The sequence below is a fragment of the Oncorhynchus tshawytscha genome, linkage group LG21 (genome assembly GCF_018296145.1).
Source record: "Oncorhynchus tshawytscha isolate Ot180627B linkage group LG21, Otsh_v2.0, whole genome shotgun sequence".
NCBI lineage: Eukaryota > Metazoa > Chordata > Actinopteri > Salmoniformes > Salmonidae > Oncorhynchus > Oncorhynchus tshawytscha.
Genome location: NC_056449.1, coordinates 30,940,066 through 30,962,641, shown reverse-complemented (window position 1 = coordinate 30,962,641; position 22,576 = coordinate 30,940,066). Strand labels below are relative to the sequence as shown.

At 42.0% G+C, this 22,576-nt stretch overlaps 1 protein-coding gene across 4 annotated transcripts; it reads left to right on the top strand.

Moving 5' to 3' along the window:
* The first annotated feature begins 670 nt into the window (after positions 1-670).
* On the top strand, positions 671-22,555 carry LOC112221187 (RUN and FYVE domain-containing protein 1). 4 transcript variants are annotated; one of them, XM_042303314.1, is made up of 16 exons: positions 671-1,019; positions 4,288-4,461; positions 4,680-4,899; positions 5,043-5,228; positions 5,367-5,502; positions 11,922-12,023; positions 12,134-12,250; positions 12,385-12,552; positions 12,668-12,765; positions 13,097-13,216; positions 13,287-13,416; positions 13,503-13,597; positions 20,435-20,483; positions 20,700-20,777; positions 21,094-21,217; positions 21,642-21,776. In XM_042303314.1, exons 1-15 carry the CDS (start codon positions 695-697, stop codon positions 21,214-21,216), a joined length of 2,121 nt encoding a protein of 706 aa, XP_042159248.1. In that variant the 5' UTR covers positions 671-694; the 3' UTR covers position 21,217; positions 21,642-21,776. The 4 variants fall into 4 exon arrangements, with proteins under 4 accessions (XP_042159248.1, XP_024239111.1, XP_024239110.1 ...); XM_024383343.2 differs by lacking the exon at positions 21,094-21,217 and having other exon boundaries at positions 672-1,019; positions 4,291-4,461; positions 21,642-22,555; XM_024383342.2 differs by lacking the exon at positions 21,094-21,217 and having other exon boundaries at positions 672-1,019; positions 21,642-22,554.
* The last annotated feature ends 21 nt before the right edge of the window (positions 22,556-22,576 follow it).

Below are 22,576 nucleotides of genomic sequence, written 5' to 3'. Positions count from 1 at the left end.
TGTGTCACATCATATCGCTGATCATATTGTGCCTCTTTCTGTATCATTTGAATGAATGTGAATAAAGGACTTGTGAAAAGTTAGCGTTTGACCTGTGACTACATTAATAGAAAAATATAGCAAATTATGACATTCAGGGTCAGTTTAATAATATGGCACAGTTTAATATGCCTGGTCATGGACTAAAAGCCATGGAGATTCAATGGAGATTCCCTATTGAAAGATCCACTTAGTCCAGGACTAGACTTAATCTATAACCTGGAAACCAGCTAAACATGTTTTAAACTGGTTTAAATCTATAATAATATGTTGTCAACCAAAAGCTACTGATCTGAATGCAGTTCTAGGTCTGTAACCTCAGTTTCATCATATACCTTCATACGCAATGGATACACACCTGAAGGACACGGGACAATACCAATAGGGACATCTAGTGGCTTGAAATGGATACACATCTATAACCTCATAAACATTGTCTGTTGTCCCCAATAGTTAGCTTCGCTTAAAAATGTCGTAACATATTATTTTCACTATTTATATGGAAAGAAAACACTTTAAACGATGTGACACGAATCCAAGAACACCTACTGAATCACTGAAAATCATAATTCGATTACTTTGGACTTCTCGCAGGCATCATAGACGATTGCTCTGGCCTGCAGTCACATGTTCTATTAGTTAAAAAAAAAAAAAAATGGCCGACGAGGTAAGGGAAACAAACACAGTTGTTGAAGAAAGCGACGTCAAAGAGGAACCCAAAGTTTTGGAAGTTCTTCCAGACAGCCACCCTGTTGGCATTAGTAGCGATGAAGAGGCGCCAATAGACAAACCGGCGACCGAGAGCAATTGGTCAACACCAATCCTGTCGCTGGCACGGAAGGCGACCGAGACGATAAGCAGTGGGGTCAGCTACGGTGCAGCTTTGAGAAACGCAACATCGTCGGGATCTGCCGCTAGCTCTCCTACCAGTCCGACTAAACAAAAGTCTACCGAGAATGACACCAACCAATACCTACCAGGCACGTAAGGTTATTGTATTTCACGCCCATATGGAAGCATACAAACTTACTAGGGAGTTACGTGCTGAACTACTTCCCTCTTCTGCATCTCTGCTGTCAACACAGCACATGACTCCTGCCTGGCGAGGAAATTAGAATGACATGCTTAAGCAACATAAATCTAGACTAACAGTCTATATTTAACCGTGGTCATGTTTTAGTGGTTTAAAAAAATAATACTTTTGCACAGAAACTCAGATTATGATCCCTTCCCGCCTATTTTTATCTCCACATTTCAATGTAAGGTCTTTATTGTCATGGGAAACATATGTTGACATTGCCAAAGCAAGTGAAATAAACAATACAAAATTAACAGTAATACACTAAAAAGTTCCAAAAGAATAAAGACATTTCAAATGTAATTATGTTCATATATAGTGTTGTAATAATGTGCAAATAGTTAAAGTACAAAATAATAAAATAAATCAACATAAATATGGGTTGTATTTACAATGGTGTTTGTTCTTCACTGGTTGCCCTTTTTCTTGTGGCAACAGGTCGCAAATCTTGCTGTTGTGATTGCACACTGCGGTATTTCACCCAATAGATTGTTTTTTAAATTCTTTGTGGATCTGTGTAATCTGAGGGAAATATGTGTCTCTAATATGGTCATACATTTGGCAGGAGGTTAGGAAGTGCAGCTCAGTTTACACCTCTTTTTGTGGGCAGTGAGCACATAGCCTATCTTCTCTTGAGAGCCATGTCTGCCTACGGCGGCCTTTCTCAATAGCAAGGCTATGCTCACTGAGTCTGTACATGGTCAAAGCTTTCCTTAATGTTGGGTCAGTCACAGTGGTCATGTATTCTGCCACTGTGTACTCTGTTTAGGTCCAAATAGCATTCTAGTTTGCTCTGTTTTTATATTTATAAATTCTTTCCAATGTGTTAAGTAATTATCTTTTTGTTTTCTCATGATTTGGTTGGGTCTAATTGTGTTGCTATCCTGGGGCTCTGTGAGGTGTGTTTGTGAACAGAGCCCCAGGACCAGCTTGCTTAGGGGACTCTTTGCCAGGTTCATCTCTCTCAATGTGATGGCTTTGTTATGGAAGGTTTGGGAATCGCTTCCCTTTAGGTGGTTGTAGAATTTAATGGTTCTTTTCTGGATTTTTATAATTAGAGGGTATCAGCCTAATTCTGCTCTGCATGCATTATTTGGTGTTTTACATTGTACTCTGAGGATATTTTTGCAGAATTCTGCATGCAGAGTTTCAATTTGGCATTTGTCCCATTTTTAATTCTTGGTTGGTGAGCGGACCCCAGACCTCACAAGCATAAAGGGCAATGGGTTCTATGACTGATTCAAGTACTTTTAGCCAGATCCTAATTGGTATGTTGAATTTTATGTTCCTTTTGATGGCATAGAAGTCCCTTCTTGCCTTGTCTCTCAGATCGTTCACAGCTTTGTTGAAGTTACCTGTGGCGCTGATGTTTAGACCGAGGTATGTATAGTTTGTTGTGTGATCAAGGCAATGGTGTCTAGATGGAATTTGTATTTGTGGTCCTGGCGACTGGACCTTTTGTAGAACACCATTATTTTGGTCTTACTGAGATTTACTGTCAGGGCCCAGGTCTGGCAGAATCTGTGCAGAAGATCTAGGTGCTGCTGTAGGGTCTCCTTGGTAGGGGATGGAAGCACCAGATCATCAGCAAACAGTAGACATTTGATTTAAGATTCTAGTAGGGTGAGGCCGGGTGCTGCAGACTGCTGTAGTGCCCTCACCAATTCGTTGATATAGATGTTGAAGAGGGTGGGGCTTAAGCTGCATCCCTGTCTCTCCCCACGGCCCTGTGGGAAGAATTTTTTTTTTGTTGCCAATTTTAACTGCACACTTCTTGTTTGTGTACATGGATTTTATAACATTGTATGTTTTTCCCCCAACACCCCTTTCCATCAATTTGTATAGCAGACCCTCATGCCAAATTGAGTCAGAAGCTTTTTGAAATCAGCAAAGCATGAGAAGACTTTGCCTTTGTTTTGGTTTGTTTGTCAATTAGGGTGTGCAGGGTGAATACATGGTCTGTCATATAGTAATTTGGTAAAAAGACAATTTGACATCTGCTCAGTACATTGTTTTCACTGAGGAAATGTACGAGTCTGCTGGTAATGATAATGCAGAGGATTTCCCAAGGTTGCTGTTGACGCATATCCCACGGAAGTTATTGGGGTCAAATTTGTCTCCACTTTTGTGGATTGGGGTGATCATTCCTTGGTTACAAATATCGGGGAAGATGCCATAGTTGAGGATAATGTTAGAGTTTAAGTATAGCCAATTGGAATTTGTGGTCTGTATATTTAATTTAGGATACCATCAACCCCACAGGCCTTTTTGGATTGGAGGGTTTGTATTTTGTCTTTTAGTTCATTCCAGGTAATTGGAGAATCCAGTGGGTTCTGGTAGTCTTTAATAGTTGATTCTAGGATTTATATTTGATCATGTATATTTTTTTACTGTTTGTTCTTTGGCTCTATAACAAACAGATTGGAGAAGTGGTTTATCCATTGTCGTGGAAATTTCCTCTATTTACCAAATCATGAGAGCAAACCACACACAAGTCAGAGTTAGTTATCACAAGGTCCATCTTTAATTATATGAGCTCTATCACAACCCTGTGACTCTCAGATCAATTCAGTGTCTATCAATGAATTCTCTGAGAGTTCCTTACACATTGTAACTGAGATCCTTTATAGCAAAGACGCACACATAGCCAGACAGCATAGGCATAATTTATTGTTCAGCTTTGTCTCCTAAACTATGTTCTTTTCTCAAACTCAGAACCATAAACAAATCCTCCATATCAACAGCCATATATCAAATCCATCCTATCTTGACAAGATCACAGAGACACATTGACTGGCACACAGACATTGTGGAGCCAAGAGATACACGCTTGACCACTCCCCTCTCTCCGGCCCAAGCAACTTAGTCTTGACATAGAACAGATACTGCAACCCCGCCACAGTATTATACAAAAATAACATTCTGATGAGAAGTAACTTACAAACATATGATGAATATAAAACATCTTACCTATGTTACCAACTAATTCTGATTATTCCCCAACACCATACATCTCCATTTTGGAAAGATAACTCTTCGTGTTGCTTGTTTAGAGTTTTCCAATTTTCTCAGAATGGGTTAGATTGTATGGATTCTTCAATTACATTGAGCAATTTCTCTCTCTCTCTCTCTCTCTCTCTCTCTCTCTCTCGTTCTCTCTCTGTCTGTAGCAGTGAAGGACCATATGGCTGTGGAGCGCTCCAACCTGTTCAGTATGATGAAGCTGAGTATTAAGGGTCTGATCCAGTCTTCTCTGAGTCTGGGCAGAACCCTGGACTCTGACTACCCACCTCTGCAGCAGTTCTTTGTGGTTCTGGAGCAGTGCCTCAAACACGGACTGAAAGGTGAGACTTGCTCTAGAACAGGGGTGACAGGACAACCCTCAGTCTGGAGCGCTACTAGGTGTGTTTCAGACTTGATTAGCTCAGTCAGTTTGTTACTGCAGTGCTGGAGTGAAAGCCTGCACAACCAATTGCTGTAGCATTCTTGTGGAACTAGTTTTCACCCTTTGAACACTACCTAAACATTCTCCTTTCTTCTATCTTTCTCTTTCCCTATGCAGTGAAGAAGTCATTCATCAATCAGAATAAGTCTATTTGGGGTCCTCTGGAGCTGGTTCAGAAGCTGTGTCCGGATTCTACTGATATTACCACCAGTGCCAGAGACCTGCCAGGCCTAAAGACTGGGTTGGGTCGGGCTCGGGCCTGGCTGCATCTGGCCCTGATGCAGAAGAAGTTGTCTGACTACCTGAAAGCCCTGCTGGACCGTAAGGACATCCTAGGGTGAGTACAGTGCAAGGCTCTGTTGCTAGAACTGAATCAGTGTAATAAACATGTAATTACCGCTAAGCATTTTGAGTCTATTCATGTTTACAGTAGTTATTATATCTATCTTAGGAAATCTCTCTGCCTCCTTCCTCCTACAGTGAGTTCTACGATCCAGGAGCGTTGATGATGGAGGAGGAGGGGACAGTGATAGGAGGGATGCTGGTGGGGCTAAACGTCATTGATGCTAACCTCTGTATCAAAGGAGAGGACCTGGACTCCCAGGTGGGGGTCATAGACTTCTCCTTGTACCTGAAGGACCCTATGACCACTGAGACCACTAAGGAGTAAGTATCGGTGTCTTTCCTCCCTCACACCAAACACTGTCTTTGTTTTGTCCTATTTTCCTTTCCTCTCGCTTCTCTTTCTCAGTGATACAAAGATAAACCATCAACATAAACCACGCTCCTCTCTCTCTCTGTCAGTGATGCTAAGTTGACGGCCATATTGGACCAGAAGCACTACATCGAGGAGCTGAACAGACACCTGAGCTGCACCGTCACTGACCTGCAGGCCAAGATGGACTCCATAGAGAAGACCAACAGCAAGCTCATTGAGGAGGTCAGAGGAGCTTCTGAATGTGTTGTAGTGATTTATTAAGTTAGAGATATCTATTTGGGATGCATCTCAATTCACTGCAGACCATAAGGCATCCCTAAAATCGTTCTTCTCACAAACACGTCTTTGCGTCCAAATTGCTTTGCCTGTAAAACTATTACCCCGTCTGTGGAAAGAAGAAACTCACGAACACGATGGTGTTCTCCGTTTTGCCCTACGACCTCCACAAGCGTATTGTTACTCGTCTGAAGTAGGTACAGCCTACCGATCTGCCAACTTCTGTCTGTAACGTCCCAACAGTTTGGGCTACACACTAATAGGACCCCTCTGTGGAAAGGTGAGTCTCTCACAAACACGTACGTTTTGCTCTAGGGTGCCCACAACCCCCACAAGGCTAGTCTGAAGTTAGCCAGATACCAGTTTAAAAAATGAATGGAAGTGTGTGTCTACGGTATATGGAGATAGTTTAGTGCCTAAAATAAGGGGTTAAAGACATGGATAAACAGATTTTATGTAGCTATTATTCGATGTGTTTCTGTGGGCTAAAAGCATTAAGGCCAAATTCAATGTTTTTATACCAAAAACAATTAATGGCACAGGTGTCACTCATTCCACAGAAGGCAGAGTGTCTGCGAATTTTCGCTCCTTGATTGATGAATTAAGGTCACTAATTAGTAGGGATGGGTACCGGGCCCCGGGGCTAAATTATGAAAGACTGTAGTATCGATAAGCTCCGATGTTATGAGTTCTGCTTTCGGTACTGGAGAAATTTAGAAAATACATTTCCTAATTATTATTGCTACATAAACATTATCTTGCACATTTTCTCATAAACCATTTCTAATTTGCAATAAAATGAAGACATTCATCTGATGCATTTTTTCTATTCCCTATCCAGAAGAGATCTCTCTGACGCTACAGCACACACACACACACACACACACACACATGAAAGACCCTGCTCTTAATTATTGACGATGGCGGAGAGAACAAAATGTTTAAAAGTGTTTGTTACACCAGAGGCGATGCTGACAATGCTCGTTGCCACAAGACTTTTTCTTGTAAGGGCGGAAACACGAGAAATCTGTCCAAACATGTATGGTAAGTGCATAATGTACAGGCAGAGAAATGCAGTTTGACTGCCTAGCTCGTAGTTCATCACTCGTTGCCCGATCTACGTTAGGTATGTTGTCTTTCTTGTAAAACAGAAGGTCCTCCACACCAGGGCAGTGTAAAACAGAAGGTCCTCCACTCCAGGGCAGTGTAAAACAGACGGTCCTCCACACCAGGGCAGTGTAAAACAGAAGGTCCTCCACACCAGGGCAGTGTAAAACAGAAGGTCCTCCACACCAGTGCAGTGTAAAACAGAAGGTCCTCCACACCAGGGCAGTGTAAAACAGACGGTCCTCCACACCAGGGCAGTGTAAAACAGAAGATCCTCCACACCAGGGCAGTGTAAAACAGAAGGTCCTCCACACCAGGACAGTGTAAAACAGACGGTCCTCCACACCAGGGCAGTGTAAAACAGACGATCCTCCACACCAGGGCAGTGTAAAACAGACGGTCGTCCACACCAGGGCAGTGTAAAACAGACGGTCCTCCACACCAGGGCAGTGTAAAACAGAAGGTTGTCCACTCCAGGGCAGTGTAAAACAGAAGGTCCTCCACACCAGGGCAGTGTAAAACAGAAGGTCCTCCACTCCAGGGCAGTGTAAAACAGAAGGTCGTCCACACCAGGGCAGTGTAAAACAGACGGTCGTCCACACCATGGCAGTGTAAAACAAGTCTCCCCCTTTTTCCTCCAAACATAACGATGGTCATTATGGTCAAACAGTTCTAATTTTGTTTCATCAGACCAGAGGACATTTCTCCAAAAAGTACGATCTTTGTCCCCATGTGCAGTTGCAAACCGTAGTCTGTCTTTTTTTATGGCGGTTTTGGAGCAGTGGCTTCTTCCTTGCTGAGCGGCCTTTCAGGTTATGTCGATGGGACTCGTTTTACTGTGGATATAGATACTTTTGTACTTGTTTCCTCCAGCATCTTCACAGGGTCCTTTGCTGTTGTTCTGGGATTGATTTGCACTTTTCGAACCAAAGTACATTAATCTCTAGGAGTCAACGTGTCTCCTTCCTGAGCGGTATGACGGCTGCGTGGTCCCATGGTGTTTATACTTGCGTACCATTGTTTGTACAGATGAACGTGGTACCTTCAGGCGTTTGGAAATTGCTCCCAAGGATGAACCATACTTGTGGAGGTCTACAATTTTTTTTCTGAGGTCTTGGCTGATTTCTTTAGATTTTCCCATGATGTCAAGCAAAGTGGCACTGAGTTTGAAGGTAGGCCTTGAAATACATCCACAGGTACACCTCCAATTGACTAAAATAATGTCAATTAGCCTAGCAGAAGCTTCTAAAGCCATGACATCATTTTCAGGAATTTTCCAAGCTGTTTAAAGGCACAGTCAACTTAGTGTATGTAAACGTTTGACCCACAGGAATTGTGATACATTGAATTATTATAAGTGAAATAATCTGTCTGTAAACAATTGTTGGAAAAATGACTTGTGTCGTGCACAAAGTAGATGTCCTAACCGACTTGCCAAAACCTATAGTTTGTTAACAAGACATTTGTGGAGTGGTTGAAAAACAAGTTTTAATGATTCCAACCTAAGTGTATGTAAACTTCCGACTTCAACTGTATATATTATAATTCTTTGCCTTAATTACTCTAAAATATAGACTCTTACCTTTCATTTGACACCCAATTTGGTTTTAATGTTCCTATGAGCTTCACGTGTTGGTGCTCATGGAAATTACCTTAAAATACTACTGGAGACCTTACTCTCATCTGGCCATAGCCTGCATGCTGATCAGGGCTTACATTATATTTTGGATTATTATCAGCAATAGTTTTGGTAGTTTTGCTTTAAACAATCAGTATATATGGTCATATACAGGGTAACTTTAATAGTTTAATAACTAGGACAGCAATCACTTTTGCTACCCGCACTGCATGGTCGACGCGGGAGAAGAAGAGAAGCTCACTCCGAGTTGTCCAATGGCATTGAGGAGTACACCACTTCAGTCACTGGCTTCATTAATAAGTGCATTGATGACGTTGTCCCCGCAGTGACTGTACATACATATCCCAAACAGAAGCCATGGATTACAAGCAACATCTGCACCGAGCTAAAGGCTAGAGCTGCTGCTTTCAAGGAGTGGGGCACTAATCCGGACACTTATAAGAAATCCTGCTATACCCTCAGATGAGGCAAAGCGTCAATACAAGACTAAGATTGAATCATACTACACCGGCCGGCTTTGACGCTCGTTGGATGTGGCAGGGCTTGCAAACTATTACTGACTACAAAGGGAAACCCAGTCACGAGCTGCCCAGTGACGCGAGCCTACCAAATGAGCTAAATGCCTTTTATGCTCACTTCGAGGCAAGCAACACTGAAGCATGCATGAGAGCACCAGCTATTCCGGACGACTGTATGATCACGTTCTCCGTAGCCGATGTGAACAAGACTTTTAAACAGGTCAACATTCAGCAGAGCCAGACGGATTAACAGGAAGTGTACTCCGAGCATGCGCGGAACATCTGGCAAATGTCTTCACTCCGAAGAGGGTGGGGGTGGTGGAGGGGTTAGTACATCTTTTTTTTTTATGTCTTCACTGACATGTTCAACCTCTCCCTGACCGAATATATAATACCTACATGTTTCAATCAGACCACCATAGACCCTGTGCCCAAGAAAGCGAAGGTAACCTGCCTAAATGACTCACGTCGGTAGCCATGAAGTGCTTTGAAAGGCTGGCCACAGATGACGCAATGTCAATCCACACTGCCCTTTCCCACCTGGACAAAAGGAACACCTATGTGAAAATGCGGTTCATTGACTACAGCTCAGCGTTCAACACCATAGTGCCCACAAAGCTCATCACTAAGCTAAGGACCCTGGGACTAAACACAACTGGATCCTGGACTTCCTGACGGGCCGTCCCCAGGTGGTAAGGGTGACAACAACACATCTGCCACACTCACTCTTAGCACGCACCCCTGAGGGGCCCCAGTGTTTAGTCCTCTCCTGTGCTCCCTGTTCCTCCTCGATTGTGTGGCCAAGCATGATTCCAACACCCTCATTAAGTTTGCTGACAACACAACAGTAGTATGCCTGATCACCGACAACGATGACAGCCTTGTTGGTCCAAGAGGCTTCTAAACAGCTTCTACCCCCCAGCCATAAGACTACTGAACACAGTTAATCAAATGGCTACCCAAACTATTTACATTGACAGCTTCTACCCCCCACACACACACAATTTGCCTCATGGAGCACAACACATCTCCTTCACATAGAGTTGATCAGGCTGAATGTGGCCTGTGGAAAGTTGTCCCACTCCTCTTCAATGGCTGTGGAAAGTTTCTGGATATTGGCCGGAACTGGAACACGCTGTCGTTCACATCAATCCAAAGACGGTGACATGTCTGGTGAGTGTGCAGGCCATGGAACAACGGGGACATGTCTGGTGAGTGTGCAGGCCATGGAACAACGGGGACATGTCTGGTGAGTGTGCAGGCCATGGAACAACGGGGACATGTCTGGTGAGTGTGCAGGCCATGGAACAACAGGGACATGTCTGGTGAGTGTGCAGGCCATGGAACAACGGGGACATGTCTGGTGAGTGTGCAGGCCATGGAACAACGGGGACATGTCTGGTGAGTGTGCAGGCCATGGAACAACGGGGACATTTTTAACTTCCAGGAATTGTGTCCAGATTATTGCAACATGGGGCTGTGCATTATCATGCTGAAACATGAGGTGATGGTGGCAGATGAATGGCACGACGATGGGCCTCAGAATCCCATCACGGTACCCCTGTGCATTCAAATTGCCATTGATAAAATGCAATTGTGTTTGTTGTCCGTAGTTTATGCCTGCCCATACCCTAACCCTACCGCCACCATGGGGCACTCAGTTTACAACATTGACATCAGCACACCACTTGCCCACACAACGCCATACATGCTGTCTGCCATCTGCCCGGAACAGTTGAAACTGGGATTCATCCGTGAAAAGCACACTTCTCTTCTCCAGTGTGCAAGTGGCCATGGAAGGTGAGCATTTGCACACTGAAGTTGGTTATGACGCCGAACTGCAGTCAGGTCAAGACACTGGTGAGGACGACGAGCACGCAGATGAGCTTCCTTGAGACGGTTTCTGACAGTGTGTGTAGAAATTCTTCTGTTGTACAAACCCACAGTTTCATCAGCTGAGCCGGGTGGCTGGACTCGATCACGCAGGTTAAGAAACCAGATGTGGAGTTCATGGGCTGGCGTGGTTACACGTGGTCTGCAGTTGTGAGGCCGGTTGGATGTACTGTCAAGTTCTCTAAAATGACATATGGTAGAGAAATGAACGTTGAATTCTCTGCCAACAGCTCTGGTGGACATTCCTGCAGTGAACATGCCAATTGCACTCTCCCTCAAAACTTAGTCAACTGTGTTGTGTGACAACTGCACATTCTAGAGTGGCCTTTTATTACCCCCGGCATAAGGTGCACCTATGTAACGAGCATACTGTTTTAATCAGCTTTTTGATATGCCACACCTGTCCGGTGGATGGATTATCTTGGAAATGATCACTAACAAGGATGTAAACACATTTGTGCACAAAATTTGAGAAATAACCTTTGTGCAATATGGAATATTTCTGGTATGTTTTATTTCAACTCGTGAAACATGGGACCAACACTTTACATGTTGCGTTTGTTTTTGGTCAGTATCCATCACTTACTAGCACCCACACAACTCAGCTCAGGCAGATCCAGCTCAGGGGCCTAGCTCATGAGATCCTTCAGCAGCAGATTAAATTTTTTATGGAAAAGTAATGTGTTTTGGCAACAAATGTTAGTGCATCGGATCGCATTGATTTGTTGCTCTAATCAAAACGAATCGCACCGACTCATTTCCAACTAAAACGTATCTGAGCCCATGTATGTAGACACATGGAAAGATTCACATACCTAGTTATAACCCTATTGTCTAGGGCTGTCAATTAAAAAAAAAAAAAGATTATTATCAAGTTAATTGGTAAACTTTACAAGAATATTGACGTCTTCATTTTGTGTAAGTTAGCAAAATTAGGTAAATTGAGAAAAGCACACTTTAACCTCAATGTCAACTTGTTTTTACATGGCATTGTAGATTTTAGCTGTATAGATGATCTGTTTAGATGTTTTCTGTGTATTTTAACACTTTCAGACAATGAGATTAATCACAAGGGGGAAAAAACTAACCCTACATAGTGCTTATGGATGTGTTATAACCTATAGTGCTTATGGATGTGTTCTAACCCTAGTGCTTATGGGGGTGTTATAACCCTACATAGTGCTTATGGATGTGTTATAACCCTACAGCTGACAGCAGCGACAGACAGGATCAACTCTTTACGGGAGGAACAGGAAACCCTGAGACATGAGAATGAGACCATCGTCCAGAGCAGTCAGAAGAAAGAGGAGGTCGGGACACTCACTTCCTATGCATCTACAACCGTTTTCAGTCTGTACGACTGTCATCTAAGTCAGACAATATGAAGATATGGCATTTCACGTCCTGTGTGACTTCCTAGGCGACCCTGGAGGACAGTGCAGTAGAGCTGGAGACATACAGACAGACACGACAGGGCCTGGATGAGATGTACAGTGTGGTGTGGAAACAGTACCAGGAGGAGAAACGCATCAGACAGGTGTGTGTGTGTGAGTGAGAAACAGCAAGATAAACAACTCTCTACATTTCTTTGAGATCCTAGCTAACTAGCATGTGTTATACTGCCTCTACAATAGGTGTGTGTGTTCCTGTACCTTTTATTCCTGTGTGTAGGAGTTGGAGAGGGAGCTGAAGCTGCAGGTAGGACTAAAGCAGGAGATGGAGATGGCCATGAGGCTGCTGGAGAAAGACACACATGAGAAACAGGACACACTGCAAGCCCTCCGACAACAACTAGACCAGGTCAAAACCCTCAACCTGCAGATGTTCCATAAGACACAGGTAACACACACGGACAGAAATACACACACACAAGCTCACGCAAGCATGACACACACACTCTCACTTACGCAGCAACACCTCTTGACAGAGTGTGTGTGTGTGTGTGTGTGTGTAGGACTGTGAGCGCGAGGCCCAGAGGAAGGAGGAGGAAGAGGGACAACTGGAGGAGAAGATGAACCAGATGGAGACCACCATTAAAGAGATGGAGCACAGGTTTGTGTGGACGTGTTTAACCACAAGTCCCCACAAGAATAGTAAACATACTACATTTGACCAACTGGGGACATTTTGTTAGTCCCCACAATGTCAAATGCTACTTCTAGGGGGTTTAGTGTAAAGGTTAGAATTAGCTTTGGGATAATGAACTAGGGTTAGTTTTAGGGTAAGGGTTAGAGGAAATAAGATTTTGAATGGGACTGAATTGTGTCCCCCCACAAGGTCAGTTGTACAAGACTGTGTGTGTGTGTGTGGTGCAGAGTGGTGTCCGTAATGGTTTCTGTGTTTTAACATGATTGAAAACTAATTGTAGCCCATGTATTTTCAGACTGCAGAACTCTGAGCGTGATCGAAGACAGAGTGACCAGACAGAGAGAGACATGAGGACCGAGTTGGAGGGCAGAGTAGACTCCCTACAGAAACAGCTGTCTAACCTGGACACACTGAGGTACGTATGGACACACACAGACACATACACACACACACACGTTGTGATCCACTCTCCCCTGTCTCTCTAGGCTGGGTCTGGAGAGTGATCTGCGCAGTGAAAAGGAGCAGAGACAGGCCATTCAGAGAGCTCTACAGAGAGAACAGGACAACAGCACCGAGCTACGCACCCAACTACAACAGATACAGGGGCTACACACGGTCAGTGTCTCTCTCACACACTCAGAGAGAGAGAAGAGAAGTCTAGCTCCCGTTTTTCTTCTGAGCTGGTTTCTGTGGGTTTCTAGGAGCTGCAGGAAGTTCGTCAGGAGAAGAAGCAGCTCCAGCTGACCTGTCAGGAGCAGGAGACGGCCTTACAGGAGATGGGCCTACACCTCAGCCAGTGAGTACTATACTAGACAGCCTTACAGGAGATTGGCCTAAACCTCAGCCAGTGAGTACTATACTAGACAGCCTTACAGGAGATTGGCCTAAACCTCAGCCAGTGAGTACTGTACTAGACGGGCTTACAGGAGATGGACCTACACCTCATCCAGTGAGTACTGTACTGTACTAGACGTGCTTACAGGAGATGGACCTACACCTCAGCCAGTGAGTACGGTACTAGACGGCCTTACAGGAAATGGGCCTACACCTCAGCCAGTGAGTACTGTACTAGACGGCCTTACAGGAGATGGGCCTACACCTCAGCCAGTGGGTACTGTGCTAGACGGCCTTACATGGATGGGCCTACACCTCAGCTAGTGAATACTGTGCGAGATGGGCCTACACCTCAGCCAGTGAGTTCCGTACTAGGCGGCCTTACAGGAGTAGGGCGTACACCTCAGCCAGTGAGTACTGTACTAGACGGCTGTCGTGGAAATTTCCTCTATTTACCAAATCATGGGAGCAAACCACACACACACACAAGTCAGAGTTATCAACGTCCATTTTTAATTATATAAGCTCTATAGCATTTTGACTTTCAACAGTTCAATGTCTCATCTTTACCACTCATGTCTTGTCCATTCGTCAACCAACATACCAGCATCATAAGAAAATGTTAGAACAGATCTTTCTCCATGATCACTCCAAGTGGACTCTCACTGTATGAGAGAAACATGAAAGACAAGCAGTTGATAGCTTAGATCTGATACTGTACACCAATTTCTGGCTTGGTTCTTTTCTCTCAGTAGAAGTGGTTTGGAAAGCCTCCTTCAATGCCTTTGTCACTCTTCTTCAGCCAGTTAGAGGGGGTTTTGAGGTACACACACCATTCGGTCCAATTATCTCTTCCATGCATTAAGATACCGTCTGATGTCACTTTTCATGATAACCTCGAAAGAACAGATCAGAACAACAGTTTAGTTCAGTTCATTAACTACATGATAAATGATTACTTTTACCAATTATTCTTAACACACATATCTAAACATATTTCACAGAGAATATCAAAACATTCTATTGAAACTATTCTTTCAAATTGGTTTATACTCCCCATCTCACTGTCAACTCCATCGTAGAGCCAAGGATCAAGAAGTTAGACCTATACCCCTCGGGAATAGAACAAAACAAACACAACAAATACAATACACTCAACAATACAATACACTCCTTCACATATCACTTAAGTTGTATAACTTCAATTCAAATTCAAACCCTCAAAAAACTGAATCCTCCCCCATGTTTTACACACATCTCTCCGTATGAGAGTAATGTAAAACAACACTGAATCCTCCCCATGTTTTACACACTCTCCCATGAGAGTAATGTAAAACAACACTGAATCCCCATGTTTTACACACATCTCTCCGTATGAGAGTAATGTAAAACAACACTGAATCCTCCCCATGTTTTACACACATCTCCATGAGAGTAATTAAAACAACACTGAATCTCCTCCATGTTTTATACACATCTCTCCGTATGAGAGTAATGTAAAACAACAAATCCTCCCCAACATCTCTCCTGAAGTAATGTAAAACAACACCTCCCCATGTTTTACACACATCTCTCCGTATGAGAGTAATGTAAAACAACACTGAATCCTCCCCCATGTTTTACACACATCTCTCCGTATGAGAGTAATGTAAAACAACATTTCAGCTAACCCTAACTAACCTAATCAAATTAAAATCACTAAACTGAAAAAAAAACTCCACAAAGAAAGATTATTTAACCCCTATGGTCATAGGAAAATAGACTTAAAGCAGCATACCCTTAGTTAAAAGCAATGCCCTACTCCCTCTTCACACTGGTCCAAATTACACATATGGATTAAGAAACATATTTACCAATTACACAAATTATTTTGAAAGCAGTATTACAAATTACCCTAATGTATTATCCAAATGGCTTTCCAATGCGGGTGATCAAGCCACAACGGAAAGTCATCAGAAGGTCATAGGTCATACGAAACCCTCCAAAGCAGTGTTTTTCACTATATGAAACAATTTGCAAACAATAATCAACTAGTTCCAAACATTTTTGTATTTCCATGTTCCCAGAACATTCCTTTATCAAAAGAATATGCGTGTGTAATGAAAAGTCAGAAAATAAAAACTCATTAAAATCCCAATGTGGTGAGTGCCCCCTTCAATGTGGTAGTTTATGGCCCCAATTTCACTCACTCTCCCCAAGAGTATAGTCCCTGGAAACATTCCAGAGAGCGACAGTGAAATATCCATTTTCCCGGAGAAAACACAAAAACTCTTAGTATTCATTTACACTACATCGATTCAGAAACTCAAACTCACTATAAACCAAACCTAATGATAATTCCATTGTACCTCAAATCATTAATCATAAGTTTTAATCAAATCAATGTATATGTATGATACAATGTTTAATTAAGTTAAATCAACTCCTAAAAAAACTCTTAATCAGCAACCTAATAATTTCAATCTGTTGATATAAATTTAGTAAAAACCCATCCTGATTTTTTAAAAACAATTCTAAAATCCTTAAAGTCGGTGCTGTCTCATCTAAAAAATAAAAATAAACTTTTTTTTTTTTTTCCCACTGATATCCACAAAGGTCAATACTGTTCAGCACATCCATTAATAATCTTCCTTTATTCTGTACAGGGTCTGAAGTTCCAATGTATGCAGATGATACATTGATAAATTCATGCAAATAACAAACTACACAAGAACTCACTACTATAGCGATTCAGATGACAAAATTGCTCAGAGACTCATGTTTACATCTCAATAAAATAAAACACAGTCTGCGATTCAGATGACAAAATTGCTCAGAGACTCATGTTTACATCTCAATAAAATAAAACACAGTCTGCATGTTCCTCAAAAACAACCACTACTAAAAAGCTCCTGGTGGTATCTGATTTTAAGTGCCAAGGCATCATACTTGATTCCAACCTCTTTTAAAAAGCAAATTATAAAGGAACTCAAATACAAAATTCAACCTAGCTAAATTCCCAAAACATATGAAATTGTTTTGACTATTGCGGTAACAACACTATAATTAAAATCTATGATACTCCCCCACTTAGCATACTAGTCTTTGGCCCAATCTTGCTTTTCAACATTCATACCCATTCAGTCTTCTGTCAACAGGTTGGTGTACTATTCAATCCAGCAATCACCTTTAATGACCTGACATTGTTCCACATAATGGAAACATGCTATAACATTAGACTACATGAACTTTCCTGCTCAAATTAACTAGTGTTACTTAAACAATCAAACCAAGAATCAATAACCATCAGAATCTATCCTTACGATGTTTTATGATTCAGACATCCAGTCTCCCAATTCTCATAGCCTAATACAGTAAATAAAAACGCCACAAATCTATGATGCCCACCTAGCGAATCAGCTGCTAGAAATACAGAAAAAAATGTACCTGAACAACTGTCAAAACAATTAGAGTAAGGTTATTGTATATTCAACCTAATAACGCAAATGTTCGTTATTCTGCAACAATCTACCTGCCTCCAGCAACTTTCCCTGACAATTAGTAGCCAACATAGCAACTAACTCTCTTCCATACTTTCAACTAAACTTTCCTATTTCTTTTTCCCCCAGTGGGCAAAAATATAACCCCTCTCATTTCAACGTTTTTCTTTACCTCTATCGTAAGATTAAACCCAACTTTATAACTTCCTCTTCTCTTTGCTCTCCACACTTATGAAATGTATCCTATTTCTTTAAAAATAACACGCAGCGTCAAAATTATAACATGCGTCAGTCAATCTATAAGAATGAAAAACATTTCGGTAACCACTTTCCATTGCCATTCTCTCCCCGCTATCATTCAGAATGTCTTTAATTTAGGTAACTGTCTTCTCTATTGATACAGTAATTTAAATACGACCCAATTCTCAATACATTATTCCAGCAGATAATTTAGTGAACAGACATCGTCTTGCATCAGAATTCGCTTCGTTAATTATTTTAAATTGAATTAGTCTATCAATTTAACCTAAACAATCTATTGAAAACGTTCAATTTATCTCTTCTACAAACACTAGCGACCATAACTTTCCAGGCAAAACATACAAATAGATTATTTACAATCAAAAACTCTGTATTCAGCCAGCGCCATGACTGGGAACGGAACTCGGGCCTCCCGCGTTTCAGGCGAGAATTCTACCACTGAACCACTAATGCGAAAAACTAAAATTCTCCGGATATAAACCCCATTTACAAAGTAAAATCAAAACACGTCACTATCGGTTATCCCAGAAGAATAATAGCCCAATTTTAATAGTACAAACGTTACTCCAGCTATGATTCTCAGATTCCAAATGAATATATTAGCAATCAAAGAATAAAATCGACAGTTAATGACTAGGAAACAGATATTTAATAAAAATAGATTATGTTTACTTATGCAACGTCTTTCAATTACTTTACTACATCACATTAATCACGCAATGGTAATTAGTTTGATGGAAAACCTTAGGCTTTGTACGATATTATAAATTACATCGAGCATCCCTCGAATTCTCTTTTAACTTTATGGAAAACAGTTTATTCAATAAACCCGCAACTTCTCTCATACTGGGAAGAAAAATTATAACATGTTCAGACCTTAAAGGCAGTTTAATTTCAAATGTTTCACCCAGACGGAGATAATCCAATATGCGTTTTATAGTTACATCGTTAGGGTAAGATAACCAAAAGTGGACACACTCTAATCAGTTTCTAGAGCTCAATTTCCCAGATTTTGTAGATTATTTTAATAGTGCTTAAAAACTTCATCTTTATCAAATTATCCATTTAAGATATCAACTCAAAACCTACGTAGTCTACGAATGGGTGGTTTAAATTGTATCTAATCATTCTACGCATTACTTTATACACACATACCATTTATCATAATTTCAAACAATTCACAGAATCCATATAAAACTTTAAAAATCTTAGGTACTCACACAGAACTTTCAGGATCATCCACACAGGATTGTTCAGATTTTTACATAGAACTGGTCAGGCGTCCACACAGGACATCAAAAGGTTTTCCCACACAGAGTCAACCCTACCCCGCTCACACAGAACGGTCCGACAACTATTACATACTCACACAGAGTATCCCAGGGCATACCTGGCTAGCACATTTAAAATAATTGGAATTCACCACATCTGAGGGTCACTTAGACAAATCACACAGACGCACAGAATGAGGTCCTTCTTCCAATAGGGCTTCACCAAATGCCGTGTTTCACCCAGAACACACAGTCACCCTGGCCCCTCACCCCGACAGACCTCACCAAATCCCCACTGTGATCAATTCAGTGTCAGGAGGGCTCTTGGTCACTGGCAACCGGACAGTGCATAGTATCTTTTGAGTCCACAAAACCCCCAGATTACTCTCCTCTGACTCGGCCCTGCTTACGCCGCCAAGGTGCCTTCCTTACAAAGGAATTCACGCTCAGAGTATACGTAACAGGCATAATTAAAAACTCGACTTCAAATCTGTGTGTGGTTCGCTCACCTTTTTCTTTAAAAAAAACTCAGTTCGAGATGTGGTATCCACTCGGCTCGCTTCCTCTTAGATCAACGGTTGGTCCATCTGCTTCGTTCCCGAAGTGTGGTTCTCCCTGAGATCCCAAGTTTTAGGGGATCCCTCGTGCACGATTTATTTACCTAGATCGTAGGAACGGTCACCGAGTGAAGATTCACATCCCCTCCTCGTCGCCAAATGTCGTGGAAATTTCCTCTATTTATCAAATCATGGGAGCAAACCACACACAAGTCAGAGTTAGTTATCAACGTCCATTTTTAATTATATAAGCTCTATAGCATTTTGACTTTCAACAGTTCAGTATCTCTAATGAAAAGTTGAGAGTCCCCACACAATGGCAAAATGGGATCCTTTATAGCAAAGATCACACATAGTCAGACAACATAGACATAATTCATCGTTTAGCTTTGTCTCCTTTCCCAAACCCCAGAACCATAAACCAATCCTCCAAATCAACAGGCATATATCAAATTGTCATTTAGATACAACCCACTCTAAATGTTACAAGCATTTCGCTACACTCGCATTAACATCTGCTAACCATGTGTATGTGACAAATAAAATTTGATTTGATTTTGATTTAAATACAAACTCCTGGACAAACTCACGGAGAGGAGAATGAGGCTATAGGTTAAGATAGAAACAACATTAGAGGGAGCATAGAATGATTCCAGACACTGCCACCCTCCTTTCCCCACTGGGAAAGGTAGGGAGTAAAAGATATGTTTACACATGATGACACTTTGACCTCTCCTCTCTCAGCGGCCCATGCAACTTAGTCTTGACATAGAACAGATAACTGCAACCTCGCCACAGTATTATACAAAATACCATTCTGATGAGAAGTAACTTACACACATTAAATAAATATAAAACATCTTACATATGTTACCAACAAATTCTGAATCTTCCCTAACACGGCCTTACAGGAGTAGGGCGTACACCTCAGCCAGTGAGTACTGTACTAGACGGCCTTACAGGAGATGGGCCTACACCTCAGCCAGTGAGTACCGTACTCTCTTACAGGAGATGGGCCTACACCTCAGCCAGTGAGTACCGTACTAGGCGGCCTTACAAGAAATGGGCTTAAACCTCAGCCAGTGAGTACTGTACTAGACAGTTTTACAGAAGATGGGCCTACAGCTCAGCCAGTGAGTACTGAACTAGGCCCACTCCTAATCCTCTTAACATCCCTCTTCATTTACTTCCTTTGTTCCATCTGTTTTATCTTTGTGTGACTCTCTCATAGGTCTAAACTGAAGATGGAGGATTTCAAAGAGGTCAACAAAGCCCTGAAGGTAAGGGGTTCCCTGTCCTACATTACTTCCCCTAGCCCACCGTTATACCAAGTCTCTATGGAGTTTACTAGTGAAGAACAGACGAGACATAGAAACTCACCGCTGGTCATAGGGTCCTTCAGGTACAAGGAGAAGTCTATGACCCCCACATACACACGCTCATTCATTTCTGTAATTATTTGTAATTGAGCATTGTTTTCTGTCCGTGTCCATCAGGGCCAAGCCTGGCTGAAAGACGATGAGGCTACACAGTGTAAACACTGTCAGAAGGAGTTCTCTATCGCTCGCAGAAAGGTAAAGCTCTGTCCATCCATCAGTTGTGGACTATGGTCTGTGGCAGATGTAAAGATTTATACTGAACAAAAATAAACGCAACATGACAACAATTTTACTGAGTTACAGTTAGTTCATATAAGGAAATCAGTCAATTGAAATAAATAAATGAGGCCCTAATCTATGGAGTTCACATGACTGGGTAGGGGTGTAGCCACGGGTGGAACCTGGAGGGAATAGGCCCACTCAATCAGAATGAGTTATTCCCCACAAAAGGACTTTATTACAGACATAAATACTCCTCAGTTTCATCAGCTGTCCGGGTGTCTGGTCTCAGACAATCCCACAGGTGAAGCCGGATGTGGAGGTCCTGGGCTGGCGTGGTTACATGTGGTCTGCGGTTGTGAGGCCGGTTGGACGTACTGCCAAATTCCCTAAAATGACATTAGTGGCTGCTTAAGGTAGAGAAATTAACATTGAATTTTCTGCCAACAGCTCGGGTGGACATTCCTGCAGTCAAGCATACTAATTGCACGTGCCCTTAACTTTAGACAACTGCACATTTTTGTGGCCTTTTGTTGTCCCCAGTACAAGGTGCACCTGTGTAATGATCATGCTTCTTGATTTGCCACTCCTGTCAGGTGGATGGATTATCTTGGCAAAAGAGAAATGCTCACTAACAGGGATGTAAACACATTTGTGCATAAAATTTAAGCGTAAGCTTTGTGTGTTTGGAACATTTCTGGGATATTGTTTTCACCTCATGAAACCTACATGTTGCGTTTTTAAAATGTTTGTTCCGTGTATAAATGCCTTTGATTGAAACGCTCTCATTTTTGTTAAATAGTTATACTTGGACATTGTGTTTTCTCTCCCTCTCTGCAGCACCACTGTAGGAACTGTGGAGATATCTACTGTAACAGTTGTTCTAGTAATGAGTTGGCCCTGCCCTCCTACCCTCGACCTGTACGGGTCTGTGACATCTGCCACTCCCTACTGCTGCAGAGGAGCACCTCTTCCACCTCCTCTTGACACACACAAGTAGACCCTCACACACTCCTCTTGACACACACAAGCAGACACTCAATCTTTCTTCTCTCTAGGCTGTGCTCAAAGCCCACAGTACTCTTGGTCATTGAGAACACATTTTAATCCAATTTGAGCAGGAGATTTGGTGTGAGCTATAAAGTTGTTTCGCAACTTACCTGAAAATCGGGATCTTTGGGCACGGTTGACTTTTGAACTGTAGAGGGTTCTACCCTCCTCTTGGGCTAATACTGCCTTCTCTCTTTTAAACTCATCTGGAGGGATTTCACTAAATAAGATCAATAAACAATAGTGAGTCAGTGGGGCTAATTGTTCATTGTTACAAACTCCATTCCCAGTTATACTCCATATATACCCTCTAAGATGCCACATTTAAAATGATAGTTGTCGTTGAAGGGAGCCACAGGGTATTGGAACATCAGTGTTTGTTGTAATATGAATGACTGACTATGCAACAATCCCTCAATTGTGGGGAAATGTCAGATGAACTATTTCAATGCTATTATTGAAGGTCAGTTCAAGAAAAGCAACGTTGATTGACTTTATTATAGTAATTTAGAGCAGAAGTTTTTCATTTAGCTTTGAAAAGGTCTTAGAGCTGATTTATATAGATAGAATCATGTGAAAGTTTCACTTCGTGACGCAAAGGAATGTTCTTAGACATATTAGTATCTTGATGTGTTATTTCAGAATGTATATAATGAGTTTTATGCATACTAACAGCCATTTTCGGGCCAGTCATATGGGGGGGGTTGAGCAACGTTTTCTATCAA